The 25,517-nt window shown below is 40.5% G+C and overlaps 2 protein-coding genes across 3 annotated transcripts; one reads left to right on the top strand and one right to left on the bottom strand.

Annotated features, from left to right (window-relative positions):
* The first annotated feature begins 5,045 nt into the window (after window positions 1–5,045).
* Window positions 5,046–7,093, top strand: nkx2.5 (NK2 homeobox 5). Its single transcript, XM_029723120.1, has 2 exons — window positions 5,046–5,542; window positions 6,069–7,093. The coding sequence occupies exons 1-2, from the start codon at window positions 5,209–5,211 to the stop codon at window positions 6,680–6,682; spliced, it is 948 nt and encodes a 315-aa protein (XP_029578980.1). The 5' UTR covers window positions 5,046–5,208; the 3' UTR covers window positions 6,683–7,093.
* Window positions 7,094–11,153: 4,060 nt separating this feature from the next.
* LOC115168147 (vesicle transport protein SEC20) lies at window positions 11,154–25,443 on the bottom strand. Of its 2 annotated transcripts, XM_029723131.1 has the most exons (6): window positions 25,307–25,443; window positions 24,943–25,035; window positions 16,850–16,941; window positions 16,553–16,657; window positions 16,290–16,408; window positions 11,154–12,527 (listed from the first exon to the last, which is right to left on the bottom strand). In XM_029723131.1, exons 1-6 carry the CDS (start codon window positions 25,385–25,387, stop codon window positions 12,331–12,333), a joined length of 687 nt encoding a protein of 228 aa, XP_029578991.1. In that variant the 5' UTR covers window positions 25,388–25,443; the 3' UTR covers window positions 11,154–12,330. The 2 variants fall into 2 exon arrangements, with proteins under 2 accessions (XP_029578991.1, XP_029579002.1); XM_029723142.1 differs by lacking the exon at window positions 24,943–25,035 and having other exon boundaries at window positions 25,307–25,412.
* Between the last annotated feature and the right edge of the window lie 74 nt (window positions 25,444–25,517).

The raw sequence follows: 25,517 nt of genomic DNA on the forward strand, positions 1-25,517 counted from the left end.
AATAACAGCAGGTAATACAGTCCAGAACACATATCATCCCAGCCCCCCATAGGGACCATCACACTACCTTGAACTCAGTAACACACTCACTGATCCTCGGCCAAGCCTCAGAACATGAGCTGAGAGGGGTGAGAGGTCTATGGAGAGGAGAGGAGAGGAAGGGACAGAGAAATGAAGACAAATGGCGCACAGACAGAAGATACTTCACATGGCTGCTCACACATCACAATACACACTGTTTCAACTACAGTAATGACCACATGGTGGTGGACTAGGACTACTGACAAAAATATCACGTGACAGCCACCAAAAACCAAACAAAATTCTGTGTGACAAAATCCACAGATACATTAAATAAATGGACATATACTATCCTTCAAAAGTTTGGGGTCACTTAAAAATGTAATTGTTTTTGAAAGAAAAGCACATTTTTTGTCCATTAAAATAACATCAAATTGATCAGATATACAGTGTAGACATTGTTAATGTTGTAAATGACTATTGTAGCTGGAAATGGCTGATTTTTTATGGAATATCTACATAGGTGTACAGAGGCCCATTATCAGCAACCATCACTCCTGTGTTCCAATGGCGCGTTGTGTTAGCTAATCCAGGTTTATCAATTTAAAAGGCTAATTGATCATTAGAAAACCTTTTTGAAATTATGTTAGCACAGCTGAAAACTGTTGTTCTAATTAAAGAAGCAATAAAACTGTCCTTCTTTAGACTAGTTGAGTATCTGGAACATCAGCATTTGTGGGTTCGATTACAGGATCAAAATGGCCAGAAACAAAAAACTTTCTTCTGAAACTCGTCAGTCTATTCTTGTTCTGAGAAATGAAGGCTATTCAATGCGAGGAATTGCGAAGAAACTGAACTACTCCCTTCACAGAACAGTGCAAACTGGCTCTAACCAGAATAGAAAGAGGAGTGTGAGGCCCCGGTGCACAACTGAGCAAGAGGACAAGTACATTAGAGTGTCTAGTTTGAGAAACAGACACATCCCAAGTCCTCATTCCGACTCCGGAATGCTGGCCTTCTTAAAGAAACTTTCAAAGTTCTTGATGTTTTTCATGTCTAAAGTAATGATGCACTGTTGTTTCTCTTTGCTTATGTGAGTTGTTCTTGCCATAATATGGACTTGGTCTTTTAACAAATAGGGCTATCTTCTGTATACCACCCCTACCTTGTCACAACACAACTGATTGGCTGAAATGCATTAAGAAGGAAAGAAATTCCACAAATTAACTTTTAACAAAGCACACCTGTTAATTGAACTGCATTCCAGGTCACTACCTCAGTAAGCTGAGGTAGTCTCAAATATAAAATATATTTTGATTTCTTTAACACTTTTTTGGTCACTACATGATTCCATATGTGTTATTTCATAGATTTGATGTCTTAACTATTATTCTACAATGTAGAAAATAGTAAAAATAAAGAAAAACCCTGGAATGAGTAGGTGTGTCCAAACTTTTGACTGGTACTGTATATACATATTTATTTGTATGTATATATTTTTTAAGCTTATTCAAGTAAATGAAGAGAGGACGGGCCCAAGTGTCTGTGTCCTAATCTGACCTAACTATTCACAGGGTTGCCAGTGACACAGCAAGGAACAGCCTCTGTCTTGGCCACAGCTATGTCAGAAAAACAAAAGATGATCCATTCAGGAAATCTTATCTGCATCCAGCTGCTGCTAATATTATATGGAACAATCAGGGTGTGAGAGAGATGGAGGGACACCTGGGTGACAGACCAGTCACCACATGCAGTCCGGCCTTGGATTGGGGGAGGGAGGGAGAGGGAGAGGGAGAGGGAGAGGGAGTGGGAGAGGGAGAGAGACAGAGACAGAGACAGAGACAGAGACAGAGACAGAGACAGAGACAGAGACTGAGAGAGAGAGAGAGAGAGAGAGAGAGAGAGAGAGAGAGAGAGAGAGAGAGAGAGAGAGAGAGAGAGAGAGAGAAAATATGTCAGAAAGAGAGAGAAGTACAGTATTGTGTCTGAGGATTAATTGATACATGGGGGAATAGAGTTATATGAAGGGGAATAGAGTTATATGAAGGGGAATAGAGTTATATGAAGGGGAATAGAGTTATATGAAGGGGAATAGAGTTATATGAAGGGGAATAGAGTTATATGAAGGGGAATAGGTGAACTCTTCAACCTCAAACAAGTGTTGGGAGTGAAAAATAGACTTGAGGGACTTTGTTCTGACTGTTCAGACAAGATTAAACCATTATGATTGAGGACTAGGATTTTTTCGTGTTCATATTTTAATCAAATGTATTATTTATGAATTGTATAATTACAGAATGTATATTTATGATAGGGTAATGAGTTAGTTGGTAATGATGATGTTTTCCCACTTTATTTCGGGTCTAGCCTACACATAACTTCACGTTGCTCTAGGCCTAGGCTACCAAACAATAACTGGTTGTGTTTGTAATTTACATAACAAATCCATGTGTTTGTAAACAACATCAATTGGTCAACTTCGTATGGATGATTTAATATAAAATTATTAACAATTCAAATATGATACATTTGTATTTTAGTAAGCCAAAAGGGCATATTGGCAACATTCTCAGATTAATAACGAGCAAAGAATATTGAACCTAGCTAAATTATATTTTGCATTGACTAAATTAGGTTATAGAAACGTAGTAGGCCTAATCCTAATGTACCTAGTGGTTAGAGCGTTGGACTAGTAACCAAAAGGTTGCTGGATCGAATCCCTTAGCTGACAAGGTAAAAATCTGTTGTTATGCCCCTAAACAAGGCAGTTAACACACTGTTCCTAGGCTGTCATTGAAAATAAGAATTTGTTCTTAACTGACTTGCCTAGTTAAATAAAGGTTAAATAAATAATAATCAAATTGGTTATCTATTATTTTTCGTTTGGAACGAACATTTAACTGCATCATACCTGCCAACATTGTCTGATCAAATACATTTGACATTTACAAATTACAATTTCTATAATTATGTAGGCCTAAATTGACTTATCTTAATTTATCTAAATTAAATGCCAAGACGAAAAAAATGTGTCTACGTTTGTCACATAATCAGTGACAAAATAAAAATAGAAGGTGTTTGTCTAAGTCACGCACTAATTAATGTATCTTGAAGGGCAGGTAAATTGAAAATATTAACGTCCACAGTAAAATAGGCCTAAAGATAGTCTACAATTGAACACAGCATAACAATATCGACTTCCATTAGGCTAAGAATCAATTATCGACGGTATCTAATCCGATTATTATCAGATCAACGATTAAACCTGTTTATCTTTCCAAGGTAATTAGTCAGCGCCGTGAGAAAGGTGTTAATATGATTGACAGGTCTGGAGGACGGCGGAAAGACGCCGGTCCCTAGTGCTGACGCGCGTGGCGTCTGCTCGCGCTGCTCTCCCGACAGTCCACGCACACAGGAACCGTCACAGACTCATTAGATAAAACACACACAGCCCCCGAGGATATCCTCAACTATCCAGTCCAGCGGAAGTTTTTAAGCAGCCTTATCTATCGCTTTATCTAACTAGAGATGTGCTGAAGACAGACGGGTCCGGGAGGGACGGAGGGAGAGAAATACATTTTACTTTAAAACATATATATATTTTTGTAATTTAGCAGACGCTCTTATCCAGAGCGACTTACAGTAGTGAGTGCATAGCCTCTGTTTGTACTTTTTCGTCGAAAGAGAGAATACATAGGGAATATGAACCATGTGAACCATGTCATGATCAATAAGGGCTGCTGACACAGAGAGTGCTTGCAAAATTGAGGTCAATTTAACTGAAATGACATGTTATTAAATGAATTAAGGCCTGAAATAGAATGAACTCAAACTTGATCAGATAGTCCTGCAGGTCCTAGCCCTGTCTGTCACCAACTGTGTATAGCCTTTAAACTTTTATTCAGATTGAGCGCAACAGACTGCAGCCAACTCAATGTTAATTGTTTATACACCTTAAGAGGGAAAAATAAGTCATGAAGAAAGAAAAAAACGATTTCCATGCGCTGCACTGAGGCTTGTCTGAGTTCCGTTTACATTATTTCACAAATGATGGCTTCACGAGACACGGCAGGGTTGATGCTCTCTCTACTTCGCGACCATTCATCAGTTTTCGAGGCGCGCAAATAGTCTTTAAAACTATAAACACCGCGACCCGGGTCGGAGACTGTGGGACCCATTTAGTTCCCGGGTTCTATGTTAAACGATGCTGGAGATAAAACAAACGATAATACTGTCTGTCTCGGCACCGCTGTCTCCACCAGCATTAATAATGGGTGTGATGCCAACCCTGCGCGAGGTATCCTCAGCGCGTCGTGGCATCTTCACGCACACCAATTCTTTCCAAAAACTTTGTCCTACAGTTATATTATTATATGCATTTTTATTAGAATAACGTGAATTATTGAATAACTAGGCCTATGATAGGCCCTACTGATTTCATAATATAAGTGTACTGTGTACCTAGCCTGTACATGATGGCTGCAAGTAGGCCTACACGAATGTGTCATAAGGAAAAACTATAGAAATGTTATGGCATGTGTGACACTCCTGGCCCGGCTGTGCTGCGTGGGTGGGAAGGTGCTGGTTTGTTGTCGTCTGTTATCACGTCCTGATAGCCAGGTCAGCGGCAGGCACCAGGATTTGTGCCCGACAGACAGACATGGTTTCGGGTTCCAGTGTAGCGGCAAGACCATAGGGACCAACGTGTCTCTAGTCCCTATGGTCTTGCTGCTAGGGAAGTTCTATTCTACTTAGCTTGCAACAATATACATTTTAAGGGGAAATATTAATAAAAACGTATAATAAACGCCAACCATCGACAAAAGGCGTGTTTGTGACCGTGCGTAATTGGACTGAAGTTGCATTCTGGATTCAGATGCAGCACGTACATGTAGGGTTACCTTACTAGCTATTGTTTTGACGTCACCGGAACTGCGAACACCAATAGGAAGTCCCCTAACAACGTCTCATGAGAGATTTAACCTCCCCCGTCTCTCCCCCTGCGTCGCAGAAAAGAGGCCAAGAAAAGTTAGTGACTCGAGTTGATAGTCAAGATGCATTCTTCAGTCAAGATCCTCCTCGGTTAAACAAATGAGTACTTGAGCTCAGTAAATATTACCAAGAAGAGGACATTTTGAAATAATCGGTTTGTTGCCATTTATATGTCAGATCAACTGTTCCTTGGCAATGTTTTCGAGCCCCAGTACGTCCACACCCTTCTCGGTTAAGGATATATTAAACCTGGAGCAGCACACTAGTGCTGAGGACCTGGTCTCACTGGACATCTCTCCACGGATGGACTGTGCCTTACCGACCTCCTCCTGCATGCTGGCCCGCCTGAAACAGGAGCCTCTCCGGGAGATATCGTCTGGAAGCTCGCTGTTTGGAGAGGAGCTCCATGGTGTTAAAGCCAACAGAAATACTGACCTCAACTTCGCCGCTGCCTTTTATGGGAAATCTTTCTTAGAAATGGACATCAAGGATGGGAAGACGGACAGCTTTGAGGGGAAACACAGAAAAGGTAAGAGTTTATATGATATTACTATCGAAATAGCCCTACGTAGGCCCATGTGAAAATCTGAATAGTTATGCAAGTAACCAACAAATTTGCGTCAGGCACAATCTAAAAGCCTTTTAAAAGTTGTGTGTTCTAAGGACATAAGGCATGTCACAACTAATGCAATAGTAATTATACTCCTATATTATATCCTTATTCTGGACTAGCAACAGTCATAAGGAGGCCTATCTCTATTTTACAATAAAGGAGAAACGTTGCTAATTGGAGTTTAGATTGAATTATCTCGTCAGGATACCAAACAGTTTCATGGAAGTCTGATTACAGTTTATAAAATATAGCAGTCACCTTCATAATTGACTGAACCCGTTTGACTTTGTGGACTCTGGGATGTAGGGCAGACCTAGAAAGTGTCTAATTCATTAAACGCCTGAAAAAGTATTTGAGCTGAATTCCTATTTTTGGGTCATTTATACAATTTCGCGTACTGTAATTAAATGTTTTTCTTAATCGTTTATTTATATTCCACTAGACATGTCCTATATCTCTCAGAGCGAGCCGGTGGAGGACCTGAAGTCAGAGGACCCGGATCGACCCGCCAAACCCCGGAAGCGCAGGAAGCCGCGCGTGCTGTTTTCACAGGCGCAGGTGTATGAGCTGGAGCGTCGCTTCAAGCAGCAGAAGTACCTGTCGGCTCCGGAGAGAGATCACCTGGCCGGGGTACTCAAACTGACCCCCACACAGGTCAAGATCTGGTTCCAGAACCGCCGCTACAAGTGCAAGAGACAGCGACAGGACCAGAGCCTGGAGATGGTCGGTATCCCGCCGCCGAGACGAATCTCAGTCCCAGTGCTGGTCCGAGACGGGAAGCCCTGCCTTGGAGACTCGACGACCTATAATACTTCATATAATGTGGGCCTTAACCATTTCCCTTATAACAGTTACCCAGCGTTCAGCAATTATCACAGTCCTGGCGGCAATACGAACTATGCGTGTAACTATCCCACCACTGCGGTGCAGTCTATCCAGCCCTCATCAAACAACGGGAATTACATGAACTTCGGCGTTGGAGAGTTAAATAACGTTCAAAACACGTTTCCGTCCGGCAATGGAGTGTCTTCTTTACACGGAATCAGAGCGTGGTGAACGAAGGATCGAAATATAACATTATCATCAGACAAATGAATGATGTTTTAAATCGCACGCGCTTTTACGCAATGGACTCATGGGCCTCGAGTGTTGTTATGTTCTCGTTATATTACATTTACTGTACTTCGACTGGCAAACTATTGATGCATAAACTAAGTTCATTTTATTTGTATTACTAGTTTCTGAGATGGAATAGGGAATTAATAATTGTAAAGTTGTATAAGAGGTGTAGGTTATTACTTCAGTGGGAATAAAAAAATATGTATACAATTTGTCAGAGTACATCTTTCCCTCACTATAGCTATTTTCCGTTTTCTTTGAGATCACAAATGTACTGTGTGGCAATTATATTTGTAGGTATTTAATAATACATGTATTATTTGTAAATAAAGCTTTTCTTTGATGTAATTCTTTGATGTAAATACCTTTCCTACATTAATTTGATAGGCTACTTCACGTGGGCAGACAACAGGACATATTCTGAGTGGGAAAACAAGTATGCATTAATATGAACAAACAACTAGAATGGGATCCAATTCGATATTGCCTGATTTATTTCTATCATCTTAATTAAATTGCTTATACATTATTTCTAAATATCAAATGTAGCCTATCGACCAATTATAATTTTAGGACTAGTGCTTTCACAAAACTATAGCCTATCACTACGAATTCTATCGACCATGAACAATTTCAAAGGCTAAACGTATTATTACATTTCTACTACAGTCATATTTTTTAAAATATATATTTTACTATTATTACTATTATGCTTAATTAATCATGGATTAGCCTAATTGTATTATATATTGTATTCATATATAATAATAGCATAGCATACAACAGTTGTCAAATCAAAGAGGAAATAATATGTTCAAGATCCCACAATCTTATATGCATTTAAATAATTATTACATCAAATCAAATTTTATTTGTCACATACACATGTTTAGTATATGTTATTGAGAGTGTAGCGAAATGCTTGTGTTTCTAGCTCCAACAGTGCAGAAACACTGGAAAATAAAATCTCCAGTATTTGTTCTTCAATTTCACTATTCACTATTATACATATTGAGCAGCCCTATCCTGGCACGTAAAGATACAGTGTGTCAGTGTGTTTAATATTAGGAAAATCGTCCATCACTGTAACCCATAGTAATTGCCTTTGTCTATAGCCAGCACACATTATAAGTAATCCATGTCAAACAATCTTACCCGCTTTCCGTGCAGCGGTTCATGTATGTTTAACGTCAGGTCAAACCCTTCAAGTGGCTATTAGAGACCTTCAATCTGATATAACCGGAAACTTAAGGTTGTAAAAGTAAAAACACATTTTTACAACGACCAGCCGGTCTCTCCATAAAACATGCTTGGAGCATGTCACGCAATTTTAACTAAATAAGACAAATATGTGGTGTAGGGCCTTAAACGGTATTTGTATATAGGCTAAATCCATAGTTACGGGAAGTAGTTTGGGGGTGGGGGTGCTGCGATTCTTTTGCTGACGGGGAGAAAATAAGAACTAAAAACGTCGCGCTGTCTCGATCGGTCTGCTAATACAGGACTGGTGAAGGCCCACAGCACTACTTTAGTTACAACATTTAAACTAGTATCGGAGTGTTTTCCAGCATATGTAACTTGAGTCTGATAATGATCTGTACAAAAACAGTTAATCTGATAATACTTGTGGAATATAAAAGTACTTGCTTGATATATGTATTCCAGTTTCTTACTTTGCAAATGCAACTTATTTCTATGTGAAAACTGAAATAGTAATGTTGATTTCTCAGCATAAGTCTATAGGTCCGGGCTACAACGGGAAGTCCAGTTAGACCTACTTCTTCTACAGCTGCATGCCAGTCCCCATTAGCTTATAAAAATGGAACACTTTTAAAAGGGTGAGGTCGTGAGATACCATCACTGACATAATTAAAATATTTACAGAGAGGTCTGTGTCGGTTCAGAAGGGTTGCGTTGAAGTCCCTCTGACGGGTCTTCAGTAGAAACAGTTCAGGGTTCGTGGAAATGCGTTGATCATCCTCATCTTTAATCAGACAGTTACCGGTGATCCACAGTCAGATTCTGAAATCGCCCACATGACCCCAGAAATACACAGACAAATGTCATTTGAAATTGCACTGAATAACATAAAAATCCATCACTGTGCATATAGACGTAAAATGAAAACAGCCTTGTTTATTATGGCTGTAGAGTGGACAGGGCTGTTATTTATCAAGTAGTAGCCAGAATAATTGTTGATGCGTTTCAATAATATGCCTATATGATAATTAAATTTTAATAATTTAGTAGACACTCTTTCTTTTCCAGAGAGTCTTACAAATCAGTTAATAATGGTTCTAATGAACTAGATACCGTGCCTTCAGAAAGTATTCGTACCCCTTGACTTATTCCACATTTTGTTGTGTTACAGACTGAATTCAATATGGATTAAATATATGTTTTTCTCTCACCCACAATGTCCAATAATGATAAAGTGTAAACATGTTTTTAGAAATGTTAGCAAATGAAAATGAAATAGAGAAATATATTCCATTTACATAAGTATTCACACCCCTGAGTCAATACATGTTAGAATCACCTTTGGCAGTGATTACAGCTATGAGTCTTTCTGGGAGGGTCTCTAAGAGCTTTGCAAAACTGGATCGTACAATATTTGCCAATTATATTTTTTTTATTCTTCAAGCTCTATGACGTTGATTATTGCTAGACAGCAATTTTTGAAGTCTTGCCATAGATTTTCAAGATGATTTAAGTCCAAATTGTAACTAGGCCACTGAGGAACATTCAATGTCATCTTGGTAAGCAACTCGAGTGTATATTTGGCCTTGTGTTTTAGGTTATTGACCTGCTGAAAGGTGAATTAATCTCCCAGTCTCTGGTGGAAAGCAGACTGAACATGGTTTTCATCTAGGATTTTGCCTGTGCTTAGCTCCATTCCATTCCATCCCCAGTCTTTAACAATTGCAAGCATACCCATAACATGATGCAGCCACCACTATGCTTGAAAGTATGGAGAGTGGTACTCAGTAATGTGTTGTATTGGATTTGGTGCAAACATAACAATTTGTATTCATTTCTTTGCCGCATTATTTGCAGTATTACTTCAGTGCCTTGTTGCAAATAGAAGACATGTTTTGGAATATTTTTATTCTGTACAGGCTTCCTTCTTTTCATTCTGTCAATACTATTGTGGAGTAACTACAATGTTGTTGATCTGTCCTCAGTTTTCTCCTACCACAGACATTAAACTCTGCAACTGTTTAAACGTCACCATTGGCCTCATGGTGAAATCCCTGAGAGGTTTCCTTCCTTTCCGGCAACTGAGTTAGTGACTGGGTGTATTGATACACCATCCAAAGTGTAATTAATAAATTCACCATGCTCAAAGGGATATTCAATGTCTGCTTATTTTTTTTTACCGATCTACCAATACTGTAGGTGCCCTTCTTTGTGATGCACTGGACAAATGCACTGCTCGACTGTGGGACCTTACACATAATTATATGTTTGGGGTACAGAGATGAAGTAGTTATTCAAAAAGAGTCCATGCAACTTATGTGACTTAAGCACATTTTTACTCCTGAACTTACTCATTGACATAACAAAAGGGGCTGAATACAGATATTTCAGCTTTTCATTTTTAATGAATTAGTAAACATTTTTAAAAACAAAATTGCACTTTGACATTATGGGCTATTGTGTGTGTAGGCCAGTGACACAAAATCTAAATTTAATCCATTTTAAATTCAGGTTGTAACACAACAAAATGTGGGAAAAAGTAAAGGGGTGTGAATACTTTCTGAAGGCACTGTGGCACATTAAAAAGCCCTTTAGCCAACATTGTGTGGGGGAGCCCACTTCCCCTCACTCTGTGGTACTCAGTGTAGAACACAGTTCAGGGCCTGCCACTAAACAGGACCTATTCACATTTCAAGATCATGCACACCTCTCCTCTTGATTGACACTATCACGGTGCTATGTAAGAATAGCTCCATTTGCTTGACATAGAGCCGGGGCCATGCTATAAGTGTGCAGCTGAAGGGACAGGATGAGGAATTGGAAGAGCACAAATGGCTGCCACTTTAAAACGAGTAAGAACCGCTTAGCCTTCTCTTAGGTCTATCGACTCTCTCCACACGTATTCGCTAACGTGTCTCACTGTAAGAACACTAAAAAAGTTATATTGTCACATATAGGTGTAGGGAAATGTGTTGTTTTACAGGGTCAGCCATAGAGGTACGGTGTCCCTGCAGCAAATTATGGTTAAGTGCCTTGCTCAAGGGAACATCAACAGATTTTTCATCTTGTCAGCTCAGGTATTCAAACCAGCAACTTTTAGGTTACTGGCCAAATCCTCTAACCACTAGGCTACCTGTACCCTCTGTCCCCACTGATTCAGAGCCAGATATGATCCATAACAACACACACAACTGAGACAACTCAGATAGACAAAGTCAGAGGCCTTTATTGGTACACTGAATAGAAACATCAACATGAAAACAGATTTTTATTTCCCAAATGACATGTGAGACCGTCTTCATGTAGAGGGTAGAGAGGTCATGCAGCCACCAGCCCCCCTCTCCCCACATCCCTTCTCCCCCTCCAAGGTGTTGAAAAGGCAGCGTCAGATAACAGGTCCACGCAAATCTTAAAATAACCTCCTCTCATCCTCCACCCCCGGTGGAAAGAAAGGGAGCAGGGACCAGGAGAGTGAAACGGGTCAGAATAATCTGCTTTTCCGGTTCCTATCTGAAGAAAGGCAGAGACGCATGTTTCCTTATCGCTGGCAATGTGATTACTGCCACAGCTTTTCAGATTTGTTCTGCCCTGGTGCCTGGCCTGCACAGACTGTACTGTTCCCCCTGCTGCTAGCTTTTCTGCCCTGGTTGGTCAGCACTGTACCCAGTACTGTTCACCCTGCTGCCAGCTACTGGGAGTAGGCCTCACCACTGCTGGGTCAAGTTAGCTAGCTCCATAAGGAAATACTGACAACCAGACGCTAGACCATGTACATCCCACATGTCCACACTGGTGCTTGGGGAAAAATGTTTTTACACAATTTCATAATGTCAACATTTTATTGTGATAATCTCTTGGAAAACAGATTACGTTACAGAGAATGTGTTACACATTGACATGAACCCCTATACTTTAAATAATACTCCGACGTAAATGGAATCTCCATTAAATAAGGCTACTGGTAATATCCATTTATTTCTCTTTCAGAGCAGGATATAAATAATTGGACAACAGCTTTAACTTCCTGCAATGGAATAATACATTAACATGATAATCATAAGTGGTTATATTAACCATCAAACTTTCCTATAAGGATTGCAAACAGCTGATGGCAGTCTGATATTTCCTTCCATGACAGACGCATAGTGTTTAAAATAGGCTTATCCCGGAAGCCATTACTACTGTGAGTGCGCACAAGACTTTAAATGTTGATATGGAATTACATGTGTCCACCTGTGGCAGGTAGGAATGATAAATAAGCAGTATATTCATCTGCCAATACTCATGTCACACGACTCACCTGTCGTAAATTAGCTTATATGATCATAGTTACTCTAATCAAAGTTGCTCTAAAAGTTACTTAGTTTAAGTTAGTTGTGTCTGGTCTAGAGGAAGAAGAAGACTCTCTTCTTGAGGATGTAGAAGACCGTGGCGAGGAAGAGTGCGAGAGCGAGGAAGATGAGCAGTTTGTCAGTGAGCTCCCTGCGGTTGTACTTAGTGATGAGCTTTCTCCCCAGCTGGATGGTTCCGGTCATGGCCTTAAACTCATCATTCGTCTCCAGGACCGCCTGAGACGAGGTTGCTACGGAGGAGAGAGTCCACACTAGGCTTTGGCAAAGACTTTGTGTCTGGACATATCAAATAGCCCACTGTTGAAATGTGCCAGCTGCTTATGTTTGTATTTGAAAAAAGCAACTGAGAAACAGTCCTTGTGTCCTCCAATTTGAGGGCTTTTCAAATCAAAATCAAATCAAAGTTTATTGGTCACATACACATGTTCAGCAGATGTTATTGCGGGTGTAGCGAAATGCTTGTGTTTTTTTCGCTCCAACAGTGCAGTAATATCTAACAATTAACAACAATACACACAAACTTAAAAGTAAAAGAATGGAATTAAGCCATATATACATTTTAGGACAAGCAATGTCGGCGTGGCATTGACTAGACTACAGTAGAATACAGTATATACATATGAAACTCAACTGTAAAATGGCGCCGGAAGAAATGGCAGCAGTTTTACGGACGCCCAACCAATTGTGCTATTATGTATTTTTTTCACATTATTTGTAACTTATTTTGTACATAATATTTCTGCCACCGTATCTTACGGCAGAAAGGCGCTTCTGGATATCAGGACAGCGATCACTCACCTCGGATTAGACAAAGATTTTTTCTACAACAAAGACGACGCACGGGACATTCTCCAAACACCCCACAGGACCGACATCCCCGTTATTTGCAAGAGGAAGCGACGCAGGTACAGAGGACAAAGAGCCGGATGCCTGGTCAGGACCCGGAGAAGGCGACTGGGAAAGCTGCCGTTACCGTCAATACTACTCGCCAACGTGTAGGGTGGACGGTCTGTGCATATTTGTAAACAACAGCTGGTGCACGAAATTTAAGAAAGTCTCTAGATTTTGCTCGTGTGAAGTAAAGTATATTGTGATAAATTGCAGGCCACACTACTTGCCTAGAGAGTTTTCAGCTATACTTTTTGTGGCTGTTTATTTACCACACAGACAGATGCTGGCACTAAGACCGCACTCAGTCAGCTGTATAAGGAAATAAGCAAACAGGAAACCACTCACCCAGAGGCGGCGATCCTAGTGGCCAGAGACTTTAATGCAGGGAAACTTAAATCAGTTCTACCAAATCTCTATCAACATGTTAAATGTGCAACCAGATGGAAAAAAATTCTAGATCACCTGTACTCCACACACAGAGACGCGTTCAAAGCTCTCCCTCGCCTTCCATTTGGTAAATCCGACCACAACTCTATCCTCCTGATTCCTGCTTACAAGCAAAAATTAAAGCAGGAAGAACCAGTGACTCGGTCTATAAAAAAGTGGTCAGATGAAGCAGATGCTAAACTACAGGACTGTTTTGCTATCACAGACTGGAACATGTTCCGGGATTCTTCCGATGGCATCGAGGAGTACACCACATCAGTCACTGACTTTATCAATAAGTGCATCGAGGACATCGTCCCCACAGTGACTGTACGTACATACACCAACCAGAAGCCATGGATTACAGGCAACATTCGCACTGAGCTAAAGGGTGGAGCTGCTGCTTTCAAAGTGCGGGACTCTAACCCGGAAGCTTACAAGAAATCCTGCTATGCCCTGCGATGAACCATCAAACAGGCAAAGCGTCAATACAGGGCTAAGATTGAATCATACTACACCCGCTTCGACGCTCGTCTTATGTGGCAGAGCTTGCAAACTATTACAGACTTCAAAGGGAAGCACAGCTGCGAGCTGCCCAGTGACACGAGCCTACCAGACGAGCTAAATCACTTCTATGCTCACTTCGAGGCAAGCAACACTGAGGCATGCATGAGAGCATCAGCTGTTCCGGACGACTGCGTGATCACGCTTTCCGTAGCCGATGTGAGTAAGACCATTAAACAGGTCAACATACACAAGGCTGCGGGGCCAGAAAACCTAGACCCACTCCAATTTGCATACCGCCCAAACAGATCCACAGATGACGCAATCTCTATTGCACCACACTGCCCTTTCCCAAATGGACAAAAGGAATACTTACGTGAGAATGCTATTCATTGACTACAGCTCAGCGTTCAACACCATAGTACCCTCAAAGCTCATCACTAAGGGACTAAACACCTCCCTCTACAAATGGATCCTGGGCATCTAGACAGGCCACCCCCAGGTGGTGAGGGTAGGTAGCAACACATCTGCCACGCTGATCCTCAATACTGGAGCTCCCCAGGGGTGCGTGCTCAGTCCTCTCCTGTACTACCTGTTCACCCACGACTGCATGGCCAGGCACGACTCCAACACTATCATTAAGTTTGCAGACGACACAACAGTGTTAGGCCTGATCACAGACAACGACGAGACAGCCTATAGGGAGGAGGTCAGAGACCTGGCCGTGTGGTGCCAGAATAACAACCTATCCCTCAACGTAACCAAGACTAAGGAGATGATTGTGGACTACAGGAAAAGGAGGACCGAGCACGCCCCCATTCTCATCGACGGGGCTGTAGTGGAGCAGGTTGAGAGCTTCAAGTTCCTCGGTGTCCACATCAACAACAAACTAGAATGGGCAAACACACCAAGACAGCCGTGAAGAGGGCACGACAAAGCCTATTCCCCCTCAGGAAACTAATAAGCTGCAACATCGAGAGCATCCTGACTGGTTGTATCACTTCCTGGTACGGCAATTGCTCGGCCTCTGACCGCAAGGCACTACAGAGGGTAGTGCGTACGGCCCAGTACATCACTGGGGCTAAGCTGCCTGCCATCCAGGACCTCTACACCAGGCGGTGTCAGAGGAAGGCCCTCAAAATTGTCAAAGACCCCAGCCACCCCAGTCATAGACTGTTCTCTCTACTACCGCATGGCAAGCGGTACCGGAGTGCCAAATCTAGGACAAAAAGGCTTCTCAACAGTTTTTACCCCCAAGCCATAAGACTCCTTAACAGGTAATCAAATGGCTACCCGGACTATTTGCATTGTGTGGCCCCCTCAACCCCTCTTTTTACGCTGGTGCTACTCTCTGTTTATCATATATGCATAGTCACTTTAACTATACATTCATGTACATACTACCGCAATTGGGCCGACCAACCAGTGCTCCCACACATTGGCTGACCGGGCTATCTGCATTGTGTCCTGCGACCCACCACCCTCTCTTTTACGTTACTGCTACTCTCTGTTCATCATATATGCATAGTCACTTTAACCATATCTACATGTACATTCTACCTCAATCAGTCTGACTAACCGGTGTCTGTATGTAGCCTCCCTACTTTTATAGCCTCGCTTCTGTATATAGCCTGTCTTTTTACTGTTGTTTTATTTCTTTACTTACCTATTGTTTACCTAACACCTTTTTTGCACTATTGGTTAGAGCCTGTAAGTAAGCATTTCACTGTAAGGTCTACACCTGTTGTATTCAGCATTTCACTGTAAGGTCTACACCTGTTGTATTCGGCAGCACGTGACAAATAAACTTTGATTTGATTTGAAATGGTGGAACCATCTCCATATTGTTCTCACCAGTGGTGCAGTGCAAGGTAAACACACGCAAACAGTATTTACGCACCTTTTTATGTTGCTCAAACGTTTACCCACCAATTACAAAAAAGTGCATTATAAATATAGGGTGCATTACTTTATTCACTGTGAAAGGCGATCAGCGTTTTTACCACTACATCACTGCTTCTCACTCATCTAGTTCTTCCAGATGTGTAAACACTGAAAGAAAAGGGAGCTAGGGGACATGGTCAGGGGCCGAAATTATAAACACTACTGTCCTCTCAGAAACACAGACTATGACATGATTTGCACTCTGTACTCTAGGTGGCGCCACTCACCCAGCGTGGTCATGGTTTCCTCGCTCTGCGTCACCTGTTGTGACATCATCCGGCTGATGCTCATCAGGCTCTCAGTGATGTCACTGGACGACTGGGCCAGCCCCTCTTTGGTCACCTTTCTGATTGGAGGAAAAAATAAAGACATTCTAAATCTTCAGAGTAACAGACAACAATAAGACAGAAACTATAAACACACAGTGAAATAAGGGAACGACAATGAAACATTACAGAAGAGTATCTAGAAACAGCCAATATCTGTTTACCTATGTCTAAGTTCACTATCTCCTCCATAGAGAAGAGATTCCTTCTCCAGGTTGTCTAGTGACAGTTTACTGGCCAGGTTGGCCTTCCTCCATGCTGTCTGGTTACTGCAGGGATAGGAAATATACAGTTTCATTAGGATGCTTGCTTATAGTTTATGCACTACCACTATATGTAAAAGGTCTATGGAAAACACCAGAAAACCATTCTAAAGGAGACATGCATCCTACTAACTACTACAGATTGGATCCAGCACTGAAGAAACAGCAGTAATCCACACTCCTACCATGCTCTCTTACCTGACCATCTGCTTGCGGTGTCTGTCCACCTCACTGAGTAGCGCCAACTTGTCTGACTCCTTGTCCTGCTCCCTCCCCATCTGATCTAGGTCCTGTCAAACAGTGATCATTTCGTCAACAATAACTATGACGAAACATACTCGTCAAGTGCCTATTTTTCCTAACTATGACGATTACGAGACGCCCTGGGGGGAAAAAACATAACTATTAGAAATTACTTTTCATTTAATTGACGAAAATGTGACGGGACGAGAATTCCATTTGAGATTAATCAACATTTAATTTAACATGAAGCTCATTTTCATCCATTTTGTCCAATCCAACGCATGCATGCAGAATATTTCATGCAATCCTCTCATTGACAGAATTGACATCTTTCAGTTGCGCGGTCTGATTGAGCTGAGCTGATCTGCCCGGATCTCCCACACAGTTCCCAGACGGTCTCTTCAGTCACACGTCAATCTTCTGAACGGATGCGAAGCCAGGACAATGGACTTGTAACTAACCTCAACTATAAAAATGTTTTACTCTCGCACTCTTACTTTCAAGGCTATTTTTGCTTTGATCACATCAGAAGCTCTATTTTCCCATGTGCGCTGTTACTCATTAATCTGTGTTGCCGCTCTCGCGCCACAGACCGCAAACGCGACATGCGGTTGCTTTTTTCCTATGCTAAAAACGAATGCTATTTGTTGAATATTAGAAGTACATTAATACTTCTGGCATTTTTGTAAAGCTCATATCCCCTTTTCAATTAAACCACTTACAGTTGATGTCGGACGTTTACATACACCTTAGCCAAATACATTTAAACTCCGTTTTTCACAATTCCTGACATTAAATCCCAGAAAATATTCCCTGTTTTAGGTCAGTTAGGATCACCACTTTATTTTAAGAATGTGAAATGTCAGAATAATAGTAGAGAGTGATTTATTTCAGCTTTTATTTCTTTCATCACATTCCCAGTGGGTCAGAAGTTTACATACACTCAATTAGTATTTGGTAGCGTTGCATTTAAATTGTTTAACTTGGGTCAAACGTTTCGGGTAGCCTTCCACAAGCTTCCCACAATAAGTTGGGTGAATTTTGGCCCATTTCTCCTGACAGAGCTGGTGTAACTGAGTCAGGTTTGTAGGCCTCCTTGCTCACACACGCTTTTTCAGTTCTGTCCACAACATTTCTAAAGGATTGAGGTCAGGGCTTTGTGATGGCCACTCCAATACCTTGACTTTGTTGTCCTTAGAACATTTTGCCACAACTTTGGAAGTATGCTTGGGGTCATTGTCCATTTGGAAGACCTATTTGCGACCAAGCTTTAACTTCCTGACTGATGTCTTCAGATGTTGCTTCAATATAGCCACATAATTTCCCCTCCTCATGATGCCATCTATTTTGTGAAGTGCACCAGTCCCTCCTGCAGCAAAGCACCCCCATAACATGATCCTGCCACCCCCGTGATTCGCGGTTGGGATGGTGTTCTTCGGCTTGCAAGCATCCCCCTTTTCCTCCAAATATAACAATGGTCATTATGGCCAAACAGTTCTATTTTTGTTTCATCAGACCAGAGGACATTTCTACAAAAAGTACGATCTTTGTCCCCATGTGCAGTTGCAAACTTTATTCTGCCTTTTTTATGGCGGTTTTGGAGCAGTGGCTTCTTCCTTGCTGAGCGGCCTTTCAGGTTATGTCGATATAGGACACGTTTTACTGTGGATATAGATACTTTTGTACCTGTTTCCTCCAGCATCTTCACAAGGTCCTTTGCTGTTGTTCTGTGAATGATTCGCACTTTTCGCACCAAAGTACGTTCATCTCTAGGAGACAGAATGCGTATCCTTCCTGAGCGGTATGACGGCCCTGTGGTCCCATGGTGTTTATACTTGCATACTATTGTTTGTACAGATGAACGTGGTACCTTCAGGCGTTTGGAAATTGCTCCAAAGGATGAACAAGACTTGTGGAGGTCTCCAATTTGTTTTCTGAGGTCTTGGCTGATTTCTTTTGATTTTCCCATTATGTCAAGCAAAGACGCACTGAGTTTGAAGGTAGGCCTTGAAATACATCCACAGATACACCTCCAATTGACTCAAATGATGTCAATTAGCCTATCAGAAGCTTCTAAAGCCATGGCATAATTTTTTTGAATTTTCCAAGCTGTTTAAAGGCACAGTCACCTTAGTGTATGTACACTTCTGACCCACTGGAATTATGATACAATGAATTATAAGTGAAATAATCTGTCTGTAAACAATTGTTGGAAATATTACTTGTGTCATGCACAAAGTAGATGTCCTAACCGACTTGCCAAAACTATAGTTTGTTAACACGACATTTGTGGAGTGGTTGAAAAACGAGTTTTAATGACTCCAACCTAAGTGTATGTATTTGGGTTAATTGGTCAGCACTAATATTTGGCTTTGCCTTTTAGGTTATTGTCCTGCTGAAAGGTGTATTTGTCTCCCAGTGTCTGTTGGAAAGCAGACTGAACCAGGTTTTCCTCTAGGACCTTATTTGCCTGCGCTTAGCTCTACCCTTTATTTTTCTACAAATGAGTCCTTGCTAGTGCTGTTGGGGTGACAATATTACCGCCACACCGGAAGTCATGACTGCAGTAAAATGCCACATGACAGTCGAGTCACGGTAATCTCCTTTAATGCACTCTGGACATGCTTTGGTAGTACTGAACTTGCTAACTACCATCCGATCACTAACGACCTGGTAGTCAGGGCTCTATTGTCCCGCTAACCCCTCTGACAATGTAAATATAATCGAAAATCACATCAAACACTTTGTCATCAAATCAGTAGGCCTATCATACTTTTAAAACTAACGTCACTGTGATGATCAATTTGAAGAAAGAAGTTCAACAGCAGGTTGAAACAGTGTAAAACATGGTTGTTGTGGATGTTGTTTAAAGCCTAACAGAACGAAACGGTCAGCGCTTTCTAAGGTGACGATTCATTCAAAACACCCATACGCATATTAGAGTTTATGCATAGGCTTATGAGACCAAAACACTGAATTAATACTATGATTGTGCCCTTAAACAATACATAGCCTACTGCATATTACTCATGGCAGAAAAACATCAAACAAAACTGATTTAAGATCTTTGGTACATAATTGGTCTAGCCTATACTCCAAAATGAAACACATTTGAGTAATCGCCTTTGAGTGTGGACAGTGTTATTATGCATACTGGATAGACTGGTTACCCTATTCTACGCTCCAACATGTCTATCCATGAGTCGGTGAGAGAACATAGAGCCATAGTCGATGCTGTTGGTTCATTGATTGTACAGGGCTGCTTACAGTTAGCCTACAATTAGTGAATTTGTTTTTGATTTTGAATAGCCTAGTAATAGGGAATGTTTTATATTTTCATAATTAATTGAGTGACACATTACCTTTAGCTATACAGAATATCTCACCACCATGTGTTTCCTCATCTCTCTCTCCTTTATTCCTTTCTAGATTTCGCAGACAGGCTGTCAACAGTTTAGTGAAATATGTTTCGTTGCGAAAACATGTTACCGAACAGGTTTCACTTGGTTTCCAAATGAAGCACTGGTTAGCTACATGAACAAGGTTGGAGCGCACATGGCATGCAAGCTGGGGCCAGTTGTACTGTTAGAGGGGCCAGTTACATTAGACGTTATTGTTGTCATATCGTTTTCTTCACTGCATTAGCAGGCAAAAGACCATGTTCATAATCATCATCGTTGCCACTGTCTAATAACGGATGTAAAAAAAGAACGATAGCAAAAATTAGTTATGTAAAAATGATTTCATACTCCACATTTAGGGGGGCCACAAGGGGGTCCAAAATTGTTGTCACAGGGGCACTGGCCCCCTCCCCCCAGAACCGCTAGTGCTGCCCATTTGATAATGAATGGTCCATTCTAAATCGAAACTAATTGTACATACTGTATTAGTAAAGACAAGATTAAATTGACAATTGTCTGATGTGAAAATATGATCGCTTGATGAGAGAACAGCTGTGCAGCCTGAGGCAAGGAACAGAGCGCAAGCTTTTTCTGCTACTTTCTCAAATCATCACAAGCCTATAGTCGCACCATACAGCCCATATATGTTTTGATTTCTAAGACATTCTAATGTTTGTATCATTCACAACACAAGTTGTCAATTAACTCTAAATCTAGCATATAGGTTCCAAATGATCACTTTTACGCTCAACATAGCCACTTCATACGCGCACGTGCTCCGGAATGAGAAAAATATAATTTCTATTTTATTCAGCTAAGCTCAATTATATTATTTTTACTATAAAATCATATAACATAAACTCATTTTATGGGACTTATAAGCATATCTTGTCAGCTAAATGAACAAGCCTACAGCCTATGGCATGGAGTTTATAGCCAGATAACATAGGCCTACAGTAGACCAACTCATATACTGTTCTTCTGAAATACATTTTCTTCATATCATGTTTCTTTAGACCTGACAAAAATAAATAGTGGATTTATTGTGATGATGTATATTACATTTATTAGATTTTTGAAAATGTAGATGTTCTAAAGGCGTGCATCAGTGAGTGGTATGAGTGGAGTCCTGGAGATGCTAAACATGTTTATGTTAATTAACTCGGCAACTGTTTTAAAGTCGCCATTAGCCTCATGGTGAAATCACTGAGTGGTTTCCTTCCTCTCCGTCAACTGAGTTTGGAAGGACGCCTGTATCTTTGTAGTGACAGGGTGGTTGATACACCATCCAAAATGTAATGAACTTCACCATGCTCAAAGGGAGATTCAATGTCCACTTTTTTTTTCATTTTTGCACTCAACCAATCTTACAGGTAGATAATTGTATATGCGTGGGGTACAGAGATGGGTTAGTTGTTCAAAAAATCATGTTAAACGCCATTATTGCACACAGCGTGAGTCCATGCAACTTATCACTTCAGTAAATGTTTACTCCTGAAATGATTTGGGCTTGCCATAACAAAGGGCTTGAACACTTATTGACTCAAGACATTTCAGCATTTTGTTTTTTTATTACTGTGTAAACATTTCTAAAAACATGATTCCACTTTGACATTATGGTGTAGATCAGTGACACAACATCTACATTTAATGAATGTTAAATTCAGGCTGTAAAACAACAAGGTGTGAATATTTTCTAAAGGCACTGTATCTAGCAGCGGCCATCTGGCTAGTATCAAAAAGGGCTTTCTACAAAATAGCAACATCAGCGCCAAAGATTTGTATTGTTACATCTGTGTCAGCAGAGAGAGTTTTGAATCTAGACCATAAGCAATATGCACAGATATGCATTTCCAAACAACGCTACTGCCACCTTCTGGTTTGGAGTATTATAACAAGGCTGAGTGGATGACGTCTTTGACGTCTTCCAAGGTCTTTGCTGTGTGAACCTTTAGAAAATATTGACTGTTGACACTGTTCAGCGGTGCTATGTACTGTCGGCAGGCAAACGTTTGACAATCCTACCGGTGTGTCTGAGCTTTTAAAGTTGGATTTATTTGGATAGTCCATCTGTAGATGCTCTACAGACTATATACTAACCCTAAACGTAAATCTTAACCTTATTCTAAACCTAACCTTAGCAAGCAGTTGCTTATCAACCTATAGTCTGTTGATAGTATGACCATCTGTAGAGCAAATCCAGACAATCCAAATAAACTGACCGAAATGACTAAAATCTTACTACGACTAAAATGAATTTTAAAGACGAACTAAGACTAAAACTAAAATTGCTGCCAATATTAACACCACTGTCAAACACTCAGTTATAATGTGTCCTACAACTAACATTGATGGATACAGCTCAATATGAACTGATGTATCCAAGGTTTGAATCTCAATAGTCTCCCTTCAACATATCTCATACAGTGGGCTCCAAAATTACTGGCACCCCTGACTGGCAATGCACAAACAATGCTTAAACAATGCTTAAACAACAATAAACAATATAATTATAGCGATTAAATCAAAATATCAACATGTGAGAAATACTGTACTTTATTCATGTTTCAATGGAACCAACCAAAATAAATGTATTGATTTAATTAAAAATCAAATGTCCTCCAAAACAAGGTTTCACAATTAATGGCACCCTTGTAAATAACATCTACGAAAATTAAACCACAAATTAAATTCCACTTATTTAAGTTTATCTAAGTCTTAAGGAACTGTATTGAGCCATTACATCACTTCCTGTTTCACTAGGGTATAAAAATGAGGTAACACACATGCAATATCCCAACACCACGAAGAAAAGAAAAGAACTGGCAGTTTAAAAGGGACAGATGGTCGTAGACCTTCATAAATCTGGTAATGGCTACAAGAAGATCCACAAACGATTGAATATACCACTGAGCTCTGTATTATATATTATTATATTATACCACTGAGCTCTGTATTATATATTATTATATTATTCCACTGAGCGCTGTATTATATATTATTATATTATACCACTTAGCACTGTATTATATATTATTATATTATACCACTGAGCGCTGTATTATATATTATTATATTATACCACTGAGCTCTGTATTATATATTATTATATTATACCACTGAGCTCTGTATTATATATTATTATATTATACCACTGAGCGCTGTATTATATATTATTATATTATACCACTGAGCTCTGTATTATATATTATTATATTATACCACTGAGCTCTGTATTATATATTATTATATTATACCACTGAGCTCTGTATTATATATTATTATATTATACCACTGAGCTCTGTATTATATATTATTATATTATACCACTGAGCTCTGTATTATATATTATTATATTATACCACTGAGCTCTGTATTATATATTATTATATTATACCACTGAGCACTGTCAGGGCAATTATTAAAACATTCAAAAGATATGGAACAGTTGAAAACCTCACGGATAGAGGACGCAAATGCATTTTGCCCCCCCAGGATAGGGAGGAAGATGGTGAAAGAAGCAACAAAATCCCCAAGAATCACTGTGAAAGAATTGCAGGCCTTGGTGGCATCTTTGGGTCACCGGGTTTCAAAAAGCACCATCAGACGCCACCTCCACAACCACAGGCTCTTTGGAAGGGTTGCCAGATGAAAGCCCTTAATGACCCCAAGACACAGATGCAAGCGCTGGGAGTTTGCCAAATGTCATTTAAATTATGACTGGAAGAAGGTGCTCTGGTCAGATGAGACCCAAATTGAACGTTTTGGTCAGATGCAGCATCGGCATGTTTGACGTCGAAACAGAGATGCATACAAGGAGAGGAACCTCATACCCACGGTGAAATATGGTGGTGGGTCAGTGATGTTTTGGGGCTGTTGTAATTCCAGAGGTCCAGGGGCACAGGTTAAGATTGATGGCATAATGAATTCCACCAAGTATCAGGCAATTTTGACTGACAATCTGGTTTCCTCTGCCAGAAGGCTGGGACTTGGCCGTAGGTGGACTTTCCAACAAGACAATGACCCGAAACATACCTCAAGATCCACACAGAAATGGTTCTGTGACAACAAAAGCAATGTTCTGCCATGGCCATCTCAGTCGCCGGACCTCAATCCAATCGAAAACCTGTGGGCTGAGTGGAAGAGGGCATTTGATAAGCGCAAACCCAAGAATGTGAAGGATCTTGAAAGGATCTGCATAGAGGAATGGTCCAAAATCCCTCCAAATGTGTTTCTTAACCTTGTCAAACGTTACAGGAAAAGACTCCATGCTGTTATCCTTGCCAGAGGTGGTGGCACTAAGTACTAAATGAGGAGTGCCAATAATTATGAAACCTTGATTTTGGTTCAATTTATTTTGTATTAAATACTTGTATAATTTTGGTTGGTTCCATTGAAACATTAATAAAGTACAGTATTTCTCACATGTTGGTATTTTGAGTTTCTCTATAATTATATTGTTTATATTTTGTAAAGTTGTGTTTGTGCATTGCCAGACAGGGGTGCCTGTAATTGTGGAGCCCACTGTAGATCTGGACAGGTGAAATCTCCACCAGGCAGTTGAAGGACAGGAAATGAGGAATGAAGGCTATTTGTTTTTTAGAACATTGAAATGTTTTTGAGACAGGAGGATTAACTGTCTCTTACCTGAATCCGTAGCCTAAGGTTGTTGAATTTTGCTTTCACTTTGGCATTCAACTCTGTCAGCTTGACGTGTGGTCCTATACACTCATTGACATCCTAATGTCAATGAGTAAATGAGAGATATAGATAAAATCAGACAAATGGTTTTGTCATATATCCAAAGATTCAAAAAGATGATCAGTCCAAATCTATTCAGACTCCCGGCCATTGTACCAAAATGGGTCAGTGGCCAACTCAAAAAAAAAGATAACAGCCCAACCAGCTGCGACAGAAAATAAGGTTATTCTCCACAATGAGTACATGACAACATACAATATCGTTGCATTATATGGTCTAGAACAATAACCTACTGAATCAATATTCATACCTGTACAAGAGCTTTTATTTCCAAGTCATATTTGATGATTTCTTGCTCGCATATTCGGACGTGGACATCCGACGACGCCATGTTTGACAACAAACTCGTCTACGGCAAACCGCGAGGAGTAACTAAATTGACTTTCCCATAGTTCGTAAAAGTAGCGCGTCTCTTTACTTACACAGCAAAGAGGGCATTTCGGTCGTGAGCAACAAGAACC

Source organism: Salmo trutta, chromosome 3 (assembly GCF_901001165.1).
Source record: "Salmo trutta chromosome 3, fSalTru1.1, whole genome shotgun sequence".
Taxonomy (NCBI): Eukaryota; Metazoa; Chordata; class Actinopteri; order Salmoniformes; family Salmonidae; genus Salmo; species Salmo trutta.